The 16,632-nt window shown below is 38.3% G+C and overlaps 1 protein-coding gene across 2 annotated transcripts in view; it reads left to right on the forward strand.

Moving 5' to 3' along the window:
• ZYG11B (zyg-11 family member B, cell cycle regulator) overlaps nucleotides 1–11,394 on the forward strand; it is a 74,761-nt gene extending 63,367 nt beyond the window's left edge. For both annotated transcript variants that reach the window (XM_012776259.3, XM_075998433.1), the window contains 6 exons: nucleotides 913–1,074; nucleotides 1,184–1,231; nucleotides 3,824–4,021; nucleotides 4,195–4,247; nucleotides 5,949–6,046; nucleotides 9,353–11,394. In XM_012776259.3, coding sequence (XP_012631713.1) covers nucleotides 913–1,074; nucleotides 1,184–1,231; nucleotides 3,824–4,021; nucleotides 4,195–4,247; nucleotides 5,949–6,046; nucleotides 9,353–9,543 — 750 coding nt within the window. In that variant the 3' untranslated portion in view covers nucleotides 9,544–11,394. The remainder of the gene's footprint in view (nucleotides 1–912; nucleotides 1,075–1,183; nucleotides 1,232–3,823; nucleotides 4,022–4,194; nucleotides 4,248–5,948; nucleotides 6,047–9,352) is intronic.
• Nucleotides 11,395–16,632: the final 5,238 nt, after the last annotated feature.

Raw genomic sequence — 16,632 nt, forward strand, 5'->3', positions numbered from 1 at the left:
TCTTTTTTATATCCAATATAGACTTTAATTCTCTTATCATTGCATGTAGTTTCTCCTTTCTTTTTTTTGTTTTTTAAGGAAAACTTGGAGTTAGGTAGAATTAGGTCTTCCAATTCATAGTTTCTCTTACTAAGTTGACTATAATCAAATTAGTTAATATTTCTCAGACTCAATTTCCTCTCCTGAAATATGGGGATAATAATACTATATTATAGGATATAATTTGCTGATCCTTAATAAATGCTAGCTTCATTCCCCTTTCTCCTCCTTCAGCTTTTTAATTCTAGGATCTGAAAGAGGTATATGTTGTGAGTGATTGGATAAGATAGTTGATCAAAAGTTTTAATCAAATCCTAGCACTCTGGGAGGCGAAGGTGGGCAGATCACTCAAGGTCGGGAGTTTGAAACCAGCCTGAGCAAGAGTGAGACCCCATCTCTACTAAAAATAGAAAGAAATTAATTGGCCAACTAAAAATATATAGAAAAAATTAGCCAGGCATGGTGACGCATGTCTGTAGTCCCAGCTACTCAGGAGGCTGAGGGAGAAAGATTGCTTGAGTCCCGGAGTTGGAGGTTGCTGTGAGCTAGGCTGACACCATGGCACTCTAGCCCAGGCAACAGAGTGAGACTCTGTCTCAAAAAAAAAAAAAAAGTGTTAATCATTTTGCCTTTGTTATTTACAGGTGATTAAATTGAAGGTATGATCAGAATAATATAGGAGTATTTGTGAAAATCTTATACTTTTTTTCTTGTTGAAGAAAAGTCCAATCCAAGGTGCTGCTTGTTGTACTTATAAGAACCTTTACAGGAAATACTTTAAGCTATGAGACTAATCCTTATCAACTTGTGGTTATTAACAACCACAAATTGTAATAATTCAAAAATGAAAAATTAATTGTTTTCCTTTTTCAGCAACTTCTTCAAATAGTGAAGCAGAAAACCAATCAAAATTCAGTGGACACTACGTTGAAGTTTACCTTGAGTGCACTTTGGAACCTCACAGATGAATCCCCAACCACTTGTAGACACTTTATTGAAAACCAAGGGTTAGAACTCTTCATGAGGGTTCTAGAGGTTAGAATGGAAATTTAGCTTACAGTTTTGCTATTTATTGATTTACTTATTTAAGCATTTATTATACTTGGTTCTTTAGATATTTATAATTTTCTCTTTCTTTTTACAGTCTTTTCCAACTGAATCATCTATTCAGCAGAAAGTTCTAGGACTTTTGGTAAGATATAAGCATTTCCTGCTAAGTTTTCAAGCTATAATTTTTTTTCTGTCTGAGGTAATACATTGAAAGTTGCTGCTGTGATATTTTCAAACACTTAATGACATTGGAAAATACATACAATATAATTATTAAATTTAAAAAGGCTCTAAAATTATACATATTAAGATTTTTTGCCACATTTTAAGAAAAAATATAAATATACATGCTTTTCCTTATATTTTTTGATATTTTACGAAGTTTCACACTGAGCATCTTTCACTTTTGTACTGAGAAAAAAAAGATCTCATTTAAAAAAAAAGGCATTGACTTACCAGTGTTCTTAAATGCTATGTTTGATAGTTAATGGCTTCTTAAAGGACTGCTTATTGAGCATGGTGGCTCATGCCAATGAACCCAGTACTTTGGAAGGCCAAGAGGGAGGATGGATCACTTGAGACCAAAAATTCAGGACTAGCCTGGGCAACATAGCAAGACCCTATCTCTAAAAAAAATTGTTTTCTTAATATATTGGATATAAGTTAAGATGAGCCCTCTAGGATTTTGAGACAAAAATGAAGGATCAGATGTTTTGTCAAATCACCACAATAGGCAAAGTGCCATTGTGGTAAAAGCCATTTTATTTTATTTATTCATTTATTTATTTTTATTTTTTTGAGACCCTGGGCTAGAGTGCTATGGCGTCCGCCTAGCTCACGGCAACCTCAAACTCCAGGGCTCAAGTGATCCTTCTGCCTCAGTCTCCCGAGTAGCTGAGACTACAGGCTTGTGCCACCATGCCTGGCTAATTTTTTCTATAGTTGGGCAATTAATTTCTTCCTATTTTTAGTAGAGACAGAGTCTTGCTCTTGCTTAGACTGGTCTTGAACTCCTGACCTCCAGCAATCCTCCTGCCTTGGCCTCCCAGAGTGCTAGGATTACAAGCGTGAGCCACCGCGCCCGGCCTCATCTGCTATATTTTGCATTTCATATATTGTTCTTTTTTTGTTTCTAGAAGTTACATTTAGGTCTCTCTTACATATTCATTTTCTTCCTTCATGTTTATCTTTTCTTTTCATCCTAAATCATATAATAGCTATTTTAAGTCCTTGGCTGCTAATTCTATTATCTCTGTCATTTCTGGGTCTTTTTCTATTGATTGATGTTTCTCCTGGTTATGGATCATATTTTCCTACCCTTTTGTATGCCTGGTAATTTTTGACTGACTGCCAAGTCCTTGTGAAATTTACATTGGTGATTGCTGGATATTATTATTTTTCTCTAAAGAATTTTATACTTTCTGCCTGGCACGGTGGCTCACACCTGTAATCCTAGCACTCCTGGAGCCTGAAGCAGGAGGATGGCTTGAGCTTAGGAGTTTGAGTTCCCGTCTTTACAAAAAAGTAGAAAAATTAGCAAGGGAGGGGTTGTCGTGGTGCATGCCTATAGTCTCAGCTATTTAGGAGGCTGAGGCAGGAGGATCACTTGATCCCAGGAGTTTAAGGTTGCTGTGAGGTAGGCTGATACCATGGCACTGTACTCAGGGCAATGAAGTGAGACTCTGTCTCAAAAAAAAAAAAAAAAAAGAATCTGATACTTTTTTTCTTTTTTTTTTTTTTTTTTTTTTTGAGACAGTCTCGCTTTGTTGCCCTGGCTATGGTGAGTGCCGTGGCGTCAGCCTAGCTCACAGCAACCTCAAACTCCTGGGCTCAAGCAATCCTGCTGCCTCAGCCTCCCAAGTATCTGGGACTACATGCATGCGCCACCATGCTCGACTAATATTTTCTATATATATTAGTTGGCCAATTAATTTCTTTCTATTTATAGTAGAGATGGGGTCTCGCTCTTGTTCAGGCTGGTTTCGAACTCCTGACTCGAGCAATCTGCCCACCTTGGCCTCCCAGAGTGCTAGGATTACAGGCTTGAGCCACCACACCCGGCCTGATACTTTTTTCTTATGTGCAATTACTTGCAGATCAAGTTGCTGCTTTTGAAACTTGTTCATTTTACCCTAAGGCTATTATATAATTTAGCCCCACTACTATCAAATGCTTTGCTTATTATGAGTTCTCTTCACTCTAGTTAGTGGCAATGTGAACTCTTTCTAGCCCTGAGTGACTTTGGGATTTGTTTGGTACCACATTCTGGTATTTCTTTCCCTAGCCTCATGTAGTTTCATCCCACATCATTACTCAGCCAAAGATTTAAAGGGACCCCTGTCCAGGTTGTGTGCACTCTCTCGCTCTCTGAGTGTGGGCCTTTTTCCTTTCCAGTACTCTGTTCTACAAAGTTTTGCTGCTTGGCCACCCTAAAATGTGATCTCTATCTCAACAAAACTACCAGGTTTTCTGTAGGTTCTCCTTTACTGCAATCTGGAGACTGTACCATTTGAATACTTTCTCTCAGGGAAATACTTTACTTTCACCTTCCTGCATTGCCTATTGTCTAGGGTCTGAAAACAGTTCTTTTAGCCATTTACCCTACATAGTACTTTAAATTTTCTTTTTTTCTTTTTTTTTTAAGGCCCCCCCCCCACCACCCACCCACCAATCTCTGAGGCAGGGTGGGAATGGAGGTGTACTCACTTAATTTTTATATCTTCTTTTATTCTAGAACAATATAGCTGAAGTACAAGAATTGCATTCTGAATTAATGTGGAAGGATTTCATAGACCACATCAGTAGTCTCCTACACAGTGTTGAAGTGGAAGTCAGTTACTTTGCAGCTGGAATTATTGCCCATTTAATATCGAGAGGTGAACAAGCTTGGACATTGAGTCGTAGCCAGAGGAATTCTCTTCTGGATGATTTGGTATGGTCACTTGGTGTTTTCTGGATGATTTGGCATGGTCACTTGGTATTTTCTGGAAGCATACAGACAAACAATATTTATAGTAGTTAAACTATTAGAGCCTTAGAACGTAATAAATAATGCAATGCTAAATAAGTATTGTAATCCTTTCTTGTGTGTCTTGTGTCTTCCAGCATTCAGCAATTTTGAAATGGCCAACTCCGGAGTGTGAGATGGTAGCATACAGGTAAAACAATAACCTAGTCATTTTGCCTGCATGGAGATCATTTCTACTAGATGCATAATTTTTCTCTCAGGCATCTATCTTAATAATGGCTTTCAAAGAAGCAAAGTATTTTGACGTCTGTCAGCCATTTATCATATGTCCTTCCTTCCTTCCTCCCACATTTATTGAAGACAAGTGCCCAAGTGCCCAGGATTTGTTCTTTGCTCTTGAATTCTTTTTTTCCCCAAGACAAGGTCTCAGTCTGTTGCCTAGGCTAGAGTACAGTGGTGTCGTCATAGTTCACTGCAGCATCAAACTCCTGGGCTCAAGCAATCCTCCTGCCTCAGCCTCCCACATAGCTGGTACTACAAGGGCACACAACTATACCAGGCTAATTTTTTCTATTTTTGGTAGAAATGGGGTCTTGCTATGCTGCTTAGGCTGGTCTTGAACTCCTGGCCTCCAAGGATCTTCCTGCCTCAGCCTCCCAAATTTCTAGGATGACAGGCATGAGCCACTGTACCTGGCCTCCTGTTGAAATTCATAGATGAACAAGATATGGTACCTGCACACAAGAATCTTATATCCTAGTGAGGGAAATCAAATGTGAATCAGAGGCCAGGGCGGTAGCTCACACCTGTAATCCCAGCACTTTGAGAGGCCAGGAGTATCGCTTGAAGCCAAGCGATCAGGAGTATCGCTTGAGGCCAGAGTTCAAGACCAGCCTGAGCAAGACCCTGTCCTAACAAAAACTTTTAAAAATTGGCTGGATGTGGTGGATACTTAGGAGGCTGAGTTAGGAAGATTGTTGGGTCCAGGAGTTGGAGGCTACAGTGAGCTATGATGGCACCACTGCACTCCAGCCTTGGTTAACACTTTTATTTTGGAGAACACAATGAGATCCTGTCTCTTTAAAAAAAAAAAAAAGTGAATCAGATATGAATCACCTTTAGGCTAGATATACCTAGAATATTATGAAATTAAAGGTTAAAGTGCTTATATCCACACTGGAAAATGATAAAAAGCTTCCAGAGGAAGTGAGTTGTGAGCTGAACTGAGTTTTGAAAACTAATTAAGTAAAGGTAGGAGATTTTAGGAAGAGAATATAATGTATCAATGCAAAGAGGTCTAAAACAACATGACACACTGAAGGGACTAGAAGTAGCACCAGATTCAGTTGGGGAAAGTGCATAGTGAATGCCTAACTCTGTTTATGACAGGTGACTTCATAGCTAAGTTATTAATAACCTGGAATATTTCAGGTTGCTACATAATTAATTTCATTACAACTTATTTTTGTTGTATGGTTCATAAATTCTGATACTCCCAACGTTTTTGACTTCTCCAACTTATATTTATGCATTTTTGTTTATAACAGAAATAGAGAGGATAATTCATGGTGTTCTACCAGTTAGTTGTCACCTAACTTCTCCATTTCTTAGTTTCTAAACCAAGGTATACTAGTCTTCAAATATAGCTTTTGAACAATTTTTTTTCTCTTTTAGTACCGTGTTCTTGTCACCTTCATCTTCTGTACTGAGACATGTCTGAATGCAATCTTCTCTGAAATGGCTAAGACAAAGAAAAGGTGTTCTATAGTTCATTTATATTAGTCTAGATATAATAGGATGAAGTTTTGAAAATAAAAAGTTTAAGAATCACTGCTTTAGAAAGTAATGTTAAGTATGGGATGTAACTTTGATATTTTCTTTTGAACTTTAGGTCCTTTAATCCATTTTTCCCATTACTTGGCTGTTTCACAACACCAGGAGTCCAGCTATGGGCAGTCTGGGCCATGCAACATGTCTGCAGCAAGAATCGTATGTACCACGAAAGAAAACTATGGTTTCCTTTTTCAAGTGAAATTCTCCTTTCACAGGAAAGCCATTTCTAAATTGTACGGTTGAAGTGATTTTTAAGGACATTGCCTTTTAAAGATATCATGAGAATCTTTAGTTATGAACCAAATGTGTTCTTTCAGAATGAGTTTGAAAATACTAGGTACTGAATAACAATGGTGAATGAGACACTGTTCTAACCTCATGGAATTTAAAGATTAAGAGCCTACAGTGAATCCATTTGTTGAATAAAAGGTCTTAAATAGATCTACTGTTCAAGATGTAACTCTCAGCACCCATGGTCTCTGGAGAAGCAAAACATTTAAATCAGGTTTCATATCATTCTTTTTTAAAGATCATGATATAACTCTTTTTCAGTTATTTATTAATATAAACTCTTACACGGAAGGCATACATTGGAAAGCAAAAAGAATAGAAAATGAGAAAAAAAAATAATATAAACTCATTCCGGCCGGGCGCAGTGGTTCACACCTGTAATCCTAGCACTCTGGGAGGCCGAGGCGGGCGGATTGCTCCAGGTCAGGAGTTCGAAACCAGCCTGAGCAAGACCGAGACCCTGTCTCTACTATAAATAGAAAGAAATTAATTGACCAACTAATATATATAGAAAAATTTAGCCGAGCATGGTGGCGCATGCCTGTAGTCCCAGCTACTCAGGAGGCTGAGGCAGCAGGATTGCTTGAGCCCAGGAGTTTGAGGTTGCTGTGAGCTAGGGTGACGCCATGAAACTCACTCTAGCCTGGGCAACAAAACAAGACGCTGTCTCAAAAAAAAAAAAAAAAACTCATTCCACAAATGATGTGACACAAGAAACATGTAGAACCATTTTCATAATAAATTATAAATTAATAGTTTTTTACATTAAAAATCAGGACCAAGGAAAAATAATTTTTAGAAAATTAAAAGGTAAAGGGAAAATAGTATAATGTAGGTCCATAGGCCATATATAATGATGCATATACTTTTGTGGCTGGGCTGCAAATAGTAAGCTACATGGTTCTCCATATAAGGGGGGAAAACATCCTACAGGGAGCAGCAGGGAAGTAAAGCTTTTATGAGCAGTTAACTACAAATTAAATTTCTTATATAGAACCTTAATAGGGGATATATTATAAAGTGCCTTATATACGAGACGTGAGAGTTGTTTCTAACAGTATATTTATAGTGATGGCAGTAACATTTTGTGAGAATATTTCTTGTGTTCTTTGATGAAAAGACAGGAGAATCACTTGAGCCTAGGAGTTCGAGGCTAGCCTTGGCGACATAACAAGACCCCATCTTTTAATAACCAACAAACAAAAACACCTAATACTGCTGATGTGTAACTCATGCTGAGCAAAAGTAGACACAAAAGAATATATACTAGGCTAGGCGTGGTGGCTCACGCCTGTAATCCTAGCACTCTGGGAGGCTGAGGCGGGAGGATGGCTCAAGGTCAGGAGTTCAAAACCAGCCTGAGCAAGAACAAGACCCCATCTCTACTAAAAAATAGAAAGAAATTAATTGACCAACTAAAAATATATAGAAAAAATTAGCTGGGCATGGTGGCACATGCCTGTAGTCCCAGCTATTGGGAGGCTGAGGCAGTAGGATTGCTTGTGCCCACGAGTTTGAGGTTGCTGTGAGCTAGGCAGGTGACGCCACAGCACTCTAGCCAGGGCAACAGAGTGAGACTGTCTCAAAAAAAAAAAAAAGAATATATACTATATGATTCCATTTCTATGAAGTTCTAGACTAGGGAAAAGTAGTCCATATTATAGAAATTGGAACAGCAGGCTTGGTATGGTGTTCACACTTGTAATCTTAGCACATTGGGAGGAGGATGCTTGAGGTTAGGATTTCCAGACCAGCCTGAGTAAGAGCAAGACCCCTTCTCTACAAAAAATAGAAAAATTAGCCTGGTTTGGTGGCACACACCTGTAATTCCAGCTACTGAGGAGTCTGAGGGAGAAAGATCACTTGAACCCAGGAGGTTGAAGTTGTAGTGAGCTATGATGACCCCACTGCACTCTAGCTGGGGCAACAGAGCAAGACCTTGTCTCTGAAAAAATAAGAAAGAAAGAAATTGGAACAGTGGTTGCCTGGGATGAGGGGGGCACAGGGGAGATTGACTGCAAAGGTACACAAGGAAATTTTTAGTTGATGAAAATATTCTCTATCCTGGTTGTGCTTATGTTTACATAGGTATATGCCTTTGGCAAAATTTATCAAGCTATAGATTAAAAATGGTTCATTTTGTGTAAATTACACTTTAATAAAAACGACTGAAACAAAAAAAACCCTAAAAGTCATATGTATGTAAAAGAATAAATATTTTTAAAAATGAAAGGCAAAAAAAATATTTAAAAATTTTAAAAGTTGCATGTGCAGGCCGGGCGCGGTGGCTCACGCCTGTAATCCTAGCTCTCTGGGAGGCCGAGGTGGGTGGATTGCTCAAGGTCAGGAGTTCAAAACCAGCCTGAGCAAGAGCAAGACCCCGTCTCTACTATAAATAGAAAGAAATTAATTGGCCAACTGATATATATATATATATATATATAAAATTAGCCGGGCATGGTGGCACATGCCTGTAGTTCCAGCTACTCGGGAGGCTGAGGCAGTAGGATCGCTTGAGCCCAGGAGTTTGAGGTTGCTGTGAGCTAGGGTGACGCCACGGCACTCACTCTAGCCTGGGCAACAAGCGAGACTCTGTCTCAAAAAAAAAAAAAAAGAAAAAAAAGTTGCATATGCAGTATGAGTGCCATTAAGTTAAAAAAGAAAGCATAAAAGTATGACAGTACTTATCTTACTTGTGACTTTGAATCAAAGATAAGATATGGGAGGAGTGTGGGAAGGACAAAGGGATGAAAAATTACCTGTGGGGTATAATGTACACTATTTGGGTGATTTCTACAAAAGCCCAGACTTTACCACTATACAATATATACATGTAATGGAATTCAACTTACATCCCCTCATTCTATTAAAATTTATAAAAAGAAAAAAAAAGATAAGATTCTTATGATTCTGATTCTTTTTATTATTTTCTTTTCCAGATATATATATATCTTGAGGGTAGAACAATTTATTTATTTGTTTAGGATATGTGTATTACTTATGTGAGGGCCTTGTACTGTAGACATAGCATTATAGAGGTATTTATTAAGATGTAACATGTTAGCCGTCAGTCAAAAAAGCTAAAATTTGAGTGCAAAAAGCTCCTAAGAACTCATTTTTTTGTGGGGGATAATTGTTTTAAGAGAAGCTGTTTCTCCTGTTTTCTTTCAGCTTCAAGATATTGCAGCATGCTGATTGAAGAAGGAGGATTGCAGCATTTATACAACATCAAAGATCATGAACATACTGATCCCCACGTCCAACAGATTGCTGTGGCCATTCTGGACAGCTTAGAAAAACACATTGTGCGCCATGGGAGGCCACCTCCCTGTAAAAAGCAGTCCCAGGCCAGACTAAATTGATAGCCATAAGTAATTGGATTATTGAATCACAGGCATCCTTTTTGTGATTGGTCCATTTGGAATATCTTACCCTCTGTGATGTTTTTGAGGTTTCTATGACAAGAGGCATAAGTTTGGGATTAATAATGTACAATACTGCCCATGTGAACAGTCTTTAATTTGTCTTGTGATTTTTAACTTATGAGGCAAGAAGGGTCTCTTCCTTTATCATTGCCTTTTAGGAAATTTTCCACCTTTCAGTGTTTGAACTTACCTGTATTTGAGATTCTACAGTTTTATGGTAAAGTTTGCACGAACCCTTAGGCCAGACTTTTCTGATCTCAAAGTCTCTTCTAGTCAATTTGCAGCTGCAGATAAGCTGTTAACCTGATTTCTGCTTCAGTTGTAAATTTTATACTGCTTCTGTATAAAATGCCTTTATTCTTTGTGCACCTTTTATAAGATGTCCTTCTTATTGTGAAAGAATGGAAGTCAGAGTTGACTCCTCATGGAAGCTACTCACTGGCAGCCTGGATGGCTGGCAGAAAAATATATTAGAAAGAAAAACTATTAAGGGAGAACATTGTTTAGGAACTGGGAATTGCTTTCACAGGATAGTTTTAAAAATGGGACAGGCTGTCCTTCTGGAGCCCACAGTGAGCAGAAGATTGTTCTCCTTATTTATGCCTGGAAGCATGGACTGCTCCTTCCTACACAGACTGCTGTTTACTCTTTAGAAATATTTCCCCAAGCATCACATGGTAAAATATCGCACCATTCTGTGTTAAAGATGTCCAACTCTACATGTTATATTGTGAAAATGTGAATTTTTAAAAATTTTCTCCAGTTAAAACTTGGCATTCTTTCTCCTCTATTCCCAAGTCATTTTTGTTCAGTGGAATAGAGACTACAGCATAGTGTTAACCTGCTCAGTTCAAATATTATTGGAAACAGTAAATTTTGCCATGAAAAGTTAAATTTTCTTTTGTTGATAATACATGTATCTTATTAGTGTGTTCATGTTGGAGAAGAATGTCCTCATCTCACTGTTAAAAATGAAAAGAGAGGCCAGGTACAGTGGCTCACACCTGTAATCCTAACACTCTGGGAGGCCAAGGAGGGAGGATCATTTGAGCTCAGGAGTTCGAAACCAGCCTGAGCAAGAGCGAGACCCTGTCTCTACTAGAAATAGAAAGAAATTAATTGGCCAACTAAAAATATATTTAAAAAATTAGCCAGGCATGGTGGCGCATGCCTGTAGTCCCAGCTACTTGGGAGGCTGAGGCAGAAGGATTGCTTGAGCCCAGGAGTTTGAGGTTGCTGAGAGCTAGGCTGATGCCATGGCAAGCTAGCCCAGTCAACAGAGTAAGATTCTGTCTCAAAAAAAAAAAAAAAAAAAAATGAAAAGATAATTAGACTGTTGTTAAATGGTTACTTGTAATGATTCTACTTACAGTACATAACAGGAAATAATTTTGAGGGATTATTTTTTAGATAATTACCTTTCCTTTAAGATACCTGATACAGTATAGTAAAGAATCAGTTTTTGGCCTGGCGTGGTGGCTCATGCCTGTAATCCTAGCACTCTGGGAGGCGGAGGCGGGCGGATTGCTTGAGGTCGAAACCAGCCTGAGTAAGACCCCCATCTCTACTAAAAATAGAAAGAAATTCATTGACCAACTAAAAATATATATACAAAAAATTAGCCAAGCATGGTGGCGCATGCCTGTAGACCCAGCTACTCGGGAGGCTGAGGCAGTAGAATTGCTTGATCCTAGGAGTTTGAGGTTGCTGTGAGCTAGGCTGATGCCACGGCACTCACTCTAGCCTGGGTAACAAAGTGAGACTCTGTCTCAAAAAAAAAAAAAAGAATCAGTTATCATATCAATCATAGCACTAGGGAGACAGCAAGTCACCAAGAAACTTAATTTCCATTTAAAAATTTATTTTATGAATAAGGTTCATCTACGATCTCAAATAACTATGGTTTTCTCGTAGATGGCCAAAACGTTTTCAATAGAGATTTTAAATGGAAAGTTTAAATTGTGACTATTCACTATAATTTAATTTACAAAGGACATTAGTACACTGATAACATTTTTGACACACACATTTCATACCACTATCACAAGTAATCAGACTTAAAGTTTTTGGAGTTCCTTAATGGGGATGAAAACTGAGTTAAAGTAAAAGAAAATAAGTGTTTTAGAACCATTAAAAACCATATTAAGGCCAGGCGTGGTGGCTCATGCCTGTAATCCTAGCACTCTGGGAGGCTAAGGTGGGTGAATCGGTTGAGCTCAGGAGTTCCAGACCAGCCTGAGCAAGAGTGAGACCCCATCTCTACTAAAAAATAAAAAGAAATTAGCTGGACAACTAAAAATATATAGAGAAAATATTAGCCAGGCATGGTGGTGCATGCCTGTGGTCACAGCCACTCGGGAGGCTGAGGCAGGAGGATTGCTTGAGCCCAAGAGTTTGAGGTTGCTGTGAGCTAGGCTGATGCCACGGCACTCTAGCCAGGGCAACAGAGTCAGACTCTGTCTCAAAAAAAAAAAAAAACCAAAAAAACATTAAATTGTGTGTTAAGGCTGACTCAATTGGTTTAAGGAATTTTTATAGATATATAAGATAAATGTTCACAGATTAAGTTTATTGCAGAGAAAATAGAAAATTCTTTAAAAAAATTTTTTTTTGCCTTTTTTCTGAATTTTAATGTCTGAGGCAAAATTCAGAAAATAAGATGGCCTACAGTAGCATGAAAGTTGCTAGGTGTGTTGACCATTTCCAGGTCTTTTATCTAGTGTAGTTAAAGGGAAAGCCTATTTGAGAAGTTCAGCTTCAAGTTTCTACTTTATACTGTTCAAGACAAAAGTTGCATGTTCCTTATAGGCTAATGCTAATTTTTCAGAAATGGCTAAAAATGTACAGAAAACAGTAAATTCCTTATTTATTCAGATTCACTTCTTGATAGATGAAGACTCCAAAATATTTAAAATTAAATTTGAATTTACTGGCCAGGTACAGTAGCTCACGCTTGTAATCCTAGCACTCTGGGAGGCCGAGGTGGGCGGATTGCTCAAGGTCAGGAGTTCAAAACCAGCCTTAGCGAGACCCCGTCTCTACTATAAAAAAAATAGAAAGAAATTAATTGGCCAACTAATATATATATATATAAAAATTAGCTGGGCATGGTGGCACGTGCCTGTAGTCCCAGCTACTCGGGAGGCTGAGGCAGTAGGATTGCTTAAGCCCAGGAGTTTGAGGTTGCTGTGAGCTAGGCTGACGCCACGGCACTCACTCTAGCCTGGGCAACAAAGTGAGACTCTGTCTCAAAAAAAAAAAAAAAAAAAATTTAAATTTACTACTTCAAGCATCAGTAATGGCCAGATACTTCTGAGTCTTAAAAGCAAAACAATTGATCACATCCCAAATATATAAAAATTGTAGTGCCTTTATGGTTGGGATGATTTTTAAAAACTGTGTATTTAATTAAGGCACAGAATTGTCTGTAAGGTCTTGAATCTGACTAAAATATAGTAGTTGTATATATTGAAAATTTGAGGCATAATTGGCCACTCTCTAGTTAGAATCTATGAGGCCTCCCTTTTGTAGTTGTAGACTAGAATGTAACAGTTCTTGGTGCCTTCAAGGGTTACTTTTCAGTGGCTTAGAGGTGCTGTTTCAAGCACAATTTAGACTAGGGTTGAACCACTCATTGCTCAAATTATTGGTGTGCTCAGATATTATAAAACATCACCAGATCAGTCCACAAGTAACAGTTTAGATCTTCTAAAGGAAATGGAGTTAGGCCAGGACATTGGCTCATGACTGTTATCCTGCTACTTTGGAAGGCCAAGGCAGGAGGCTCCCTTGAGGTCAGGAGTTCAAGACCAGGGTGAGAAAGAGCAAGACCCCCTTCTCTATGAAAAAATAGGAAGATTAGCCAGGTGTGGTAGCTGTTGCCTGAAGTTCTAGCTACTTGGGAGGCTGTGGCAGAAGGATCTCTTGAGCCCAGGAGTTTGAGATTGCAGTGAACTATCATGATGCCACTGCATTCTAGCCAGGCGACACAGTGAGACCGTGTCTCAAAAAACAAGTAAATAAAAATGTTTTAAAAAAAGGAAATAGGCCGGGCGCTGTGGCTCACGCCTGTAATCCTAGCTCTTGGGAGGCCGAGGCGGGCGGATTGCTCAAGGTCAGGAGTTCAAAACCAGCCTGAGCAAGAGTGAGACCCCGTCTCTACTATAAATACAAAGAAATTAATTGGCCAACTGATATATATATAAAAAATTAGCTGGGCATGGTGGCGCATGCCTGTAGTCCCAGCTACCCGGGAGGCTGAGGCAGAAGGATCACTCGAGCCCAGGAGTTTGAGGTTGCTGTGAGCTAGGCTGACGCCACGGCACTCACTCTAGCCTGGGCAACAAAGTGAGACTCTGTCTCAAAAAAAAAAAAAATAAAAAAAATAAAAAAATAAAAAAAGGAAATGGAGGCCGTGCACGGTGGCTCACACCTGTAATCCTAGCACCCTGGGAGGCCTAGGCGGGCGGATTGCTCCAGGTCAGGAGTTCGAAACCAGCCTGAGCAAGAGCGAGACCCCGTCTCTACTATAAATAGAAAGAAATTAATTGGCCAACTAATATATATAGAAAAAATTAGCCGGGCATGGTGGCACATGCCTGTAGTCCCAGCTACTCGGGAGGCTGAGGCAGCAGGATTGCTTGAGCCCAGGAGTTTGAGGTTGCTGTGAGCTAGGCTGACGCCGCGGTACTCACTCTAGCCAGGGCAACAAAACGAGACTCTGTCTCAAAAAAAATAAAATAAAAAAAGAAATGGAATTAGACTTTTTAGAGTATAATGATACATTTGGTATCATTGAGTAAAACAACAAATTAGAGCAAATATAATTAAGACATTGTTTGTACCAAGTAAGTTTTGCTGTGGTCTTTATACTCTAAAAAATAATTTTTCCTTTTGCAGTTGAAAAGAAACAGAAATTAAGTAGTAATAAGGGATTAGTTTACCCTCTGGGCAAGGACTAAGTGGCTACTGATCCTAATTAGTTTGGGATCTTTAAAAAGCATATCAGACCCACAATTCTAGGAATTGACCATAAATATTGCTGCTCATCTCTCCTAGACAGGAATGCTATTTAGTGTCACTACTCAACTTAAGTAGATTTCTCAGACCGGGCATGGTGGCTCACGCCTATGTAATCCTAGCACTCTGGGAGGCCGAGGCAGGAGGATTGCTGGAGGTCAGGAGTTCAAGACCAGTCTAAGCAAGAGCGAGACCCTGTCTCTACTAAAAATAGAAATAAATTAATTGGCCAACTAAAAATATAGATACAAAAAATTAGCCGGGCATGGTGGCGCATGCCTGTAGTCCCAGCTACTTGGGAGGCTGAGGGAGAAGGATCGCTTGAGCCAAGGAGTTTGAGGTTGCTGTGAGCTAGGTTAACGCTACGGCACTTACTCTAGCCTGGGCAACAAAGTGAGACTCTGTCTCAAAAAAAAAAAAAAAAACAAAACAAAAAAACAAAAAGTTATGGATTACTCAAGGTGGAGATGAACAAAGCTGCTATGTTAGTTGGCTTTCATGATATCTTTTATTTGCAAACTTCCAAAGAATCAAACATTTATGTTTAAAACCATCAATCCTATATATCTAGCTTTAGGAAGTTGCTCTTACAAATGGGACCTTTTCTGTTGGCCTGTTTTCTACTCATTCACATTAATTTAGCTGTTTTTCATTATGCCATTTGTCAAGATAGCATTAGGCCATCTTATTATCCCTTTGGAGCATATTTTAATGAAAACATATTTTGTGTGTAAAATTAGGGTAAATTAGATTAATGAGCCACAGATTTGGCTTACTGTTTTAAAATGCATTAACCCTCCATAGAACAATATGGAGCAGTACCCATGGTTGAAAAGAGGTAACAGGGAAAACAAACTTACTGTTTTAGATACAATAAAACCCATCCTCTCCTGCTCTCTAACGATATGTTTACATTGTTTGGTTATTGTACAGCTTTTATCATGGTATTAACAGTATTAGTAAACTGAAGGCATAAGGAAGTATCATACTTTCAGCTGATGTGGGCTCCTCCCGTTTTATCTGTATGTTACTTATTTGCGGACTTTGTACGGCGAGGGCTTTAAGAATAGTGCTGTGAGACAGCTTCCAGAGAGGTTTGCAAACTTTTGGTTTTCCTCTCAAATCCACTGTAGCAGTTTCAAATGATTTTGTGGATAATGGATGTTTAGTCTACCATTTGCTGTGTATTGACACAATTCTAATTTTCAGTGTTTACTCATAAACTGTTTACTTTAGGAATAATACAAAACAACTGTTGTTCCAGTGATGAAAATAACAATATGATAGGAAAATTTTCTCATTGTGCTTTAAATGAGTCACTGCTTTATCTTATCTAGTATTTCATAGATTTGCATGACATGGTACACTCCTAATTATGCATTCTTTGGTTTCCAAATCTTAACCTAAGACACTCTGTGTTAACTGACTGGTAGCCTAAGAAAGATCTTTTTATGCCTATTTCTCCTTTTCCCCACTTTTTTGGGTAAATTGTGCAAAAATCAGTGCTGTTTCTCATTTTCTGAATGAAGTAAAGCTCTTTTAGATAGCATAGCTTAACTTTATAGCTAGATAGGATGGCTATTAAGGATATTTTAAAAATCCAAATTTATCAAAATTATTTTATGAGAAATCATAAATCTAGTTTATTAACAGTATGTGCTTAATTTTGGACTTATTTTGGGGGAAACTGTTCAAATTGGGTTCTTTTAAGCTTATTTTAATCAGCTTAAAAGGAAGAAACTATAATACTTAGCTAATGAAAGCTGAGATGCTTTAATAAAAGCAGGAAATTCTTTAGAACATTTTTTTCCTTTAAAAATGGGAGGAAGTTACATCAAGATTTATACTCAGATAATCTACAACATAAAATTTTGAGAATTCCTGACTTTTGTAGAATTCCCATTGTCAAATTCTCACTAACTTGTGGTAGAAAAGCTATCTTTTGCTTGAATTCTGATTGAAGAGTTTAATTCCTTTAAGGATATGAAAAATTCATTGGAGAGTATA

This window comes from Microcebus murinus, chromosome 2 (genome assembly GCF_040939455.1).
Source record: "Microcebus murinus isolate Inina chromosome 2, M.murinus_Inina_mat1.0, whole genome shotgun sequence".
NCBI classification, from domain to species: domain Eukaryota; kingdom Metazoa; phylum Chordata; class Mammalia; order Primates; family Cheirogaleidae; genus Microcebus; species Microcebus murinus.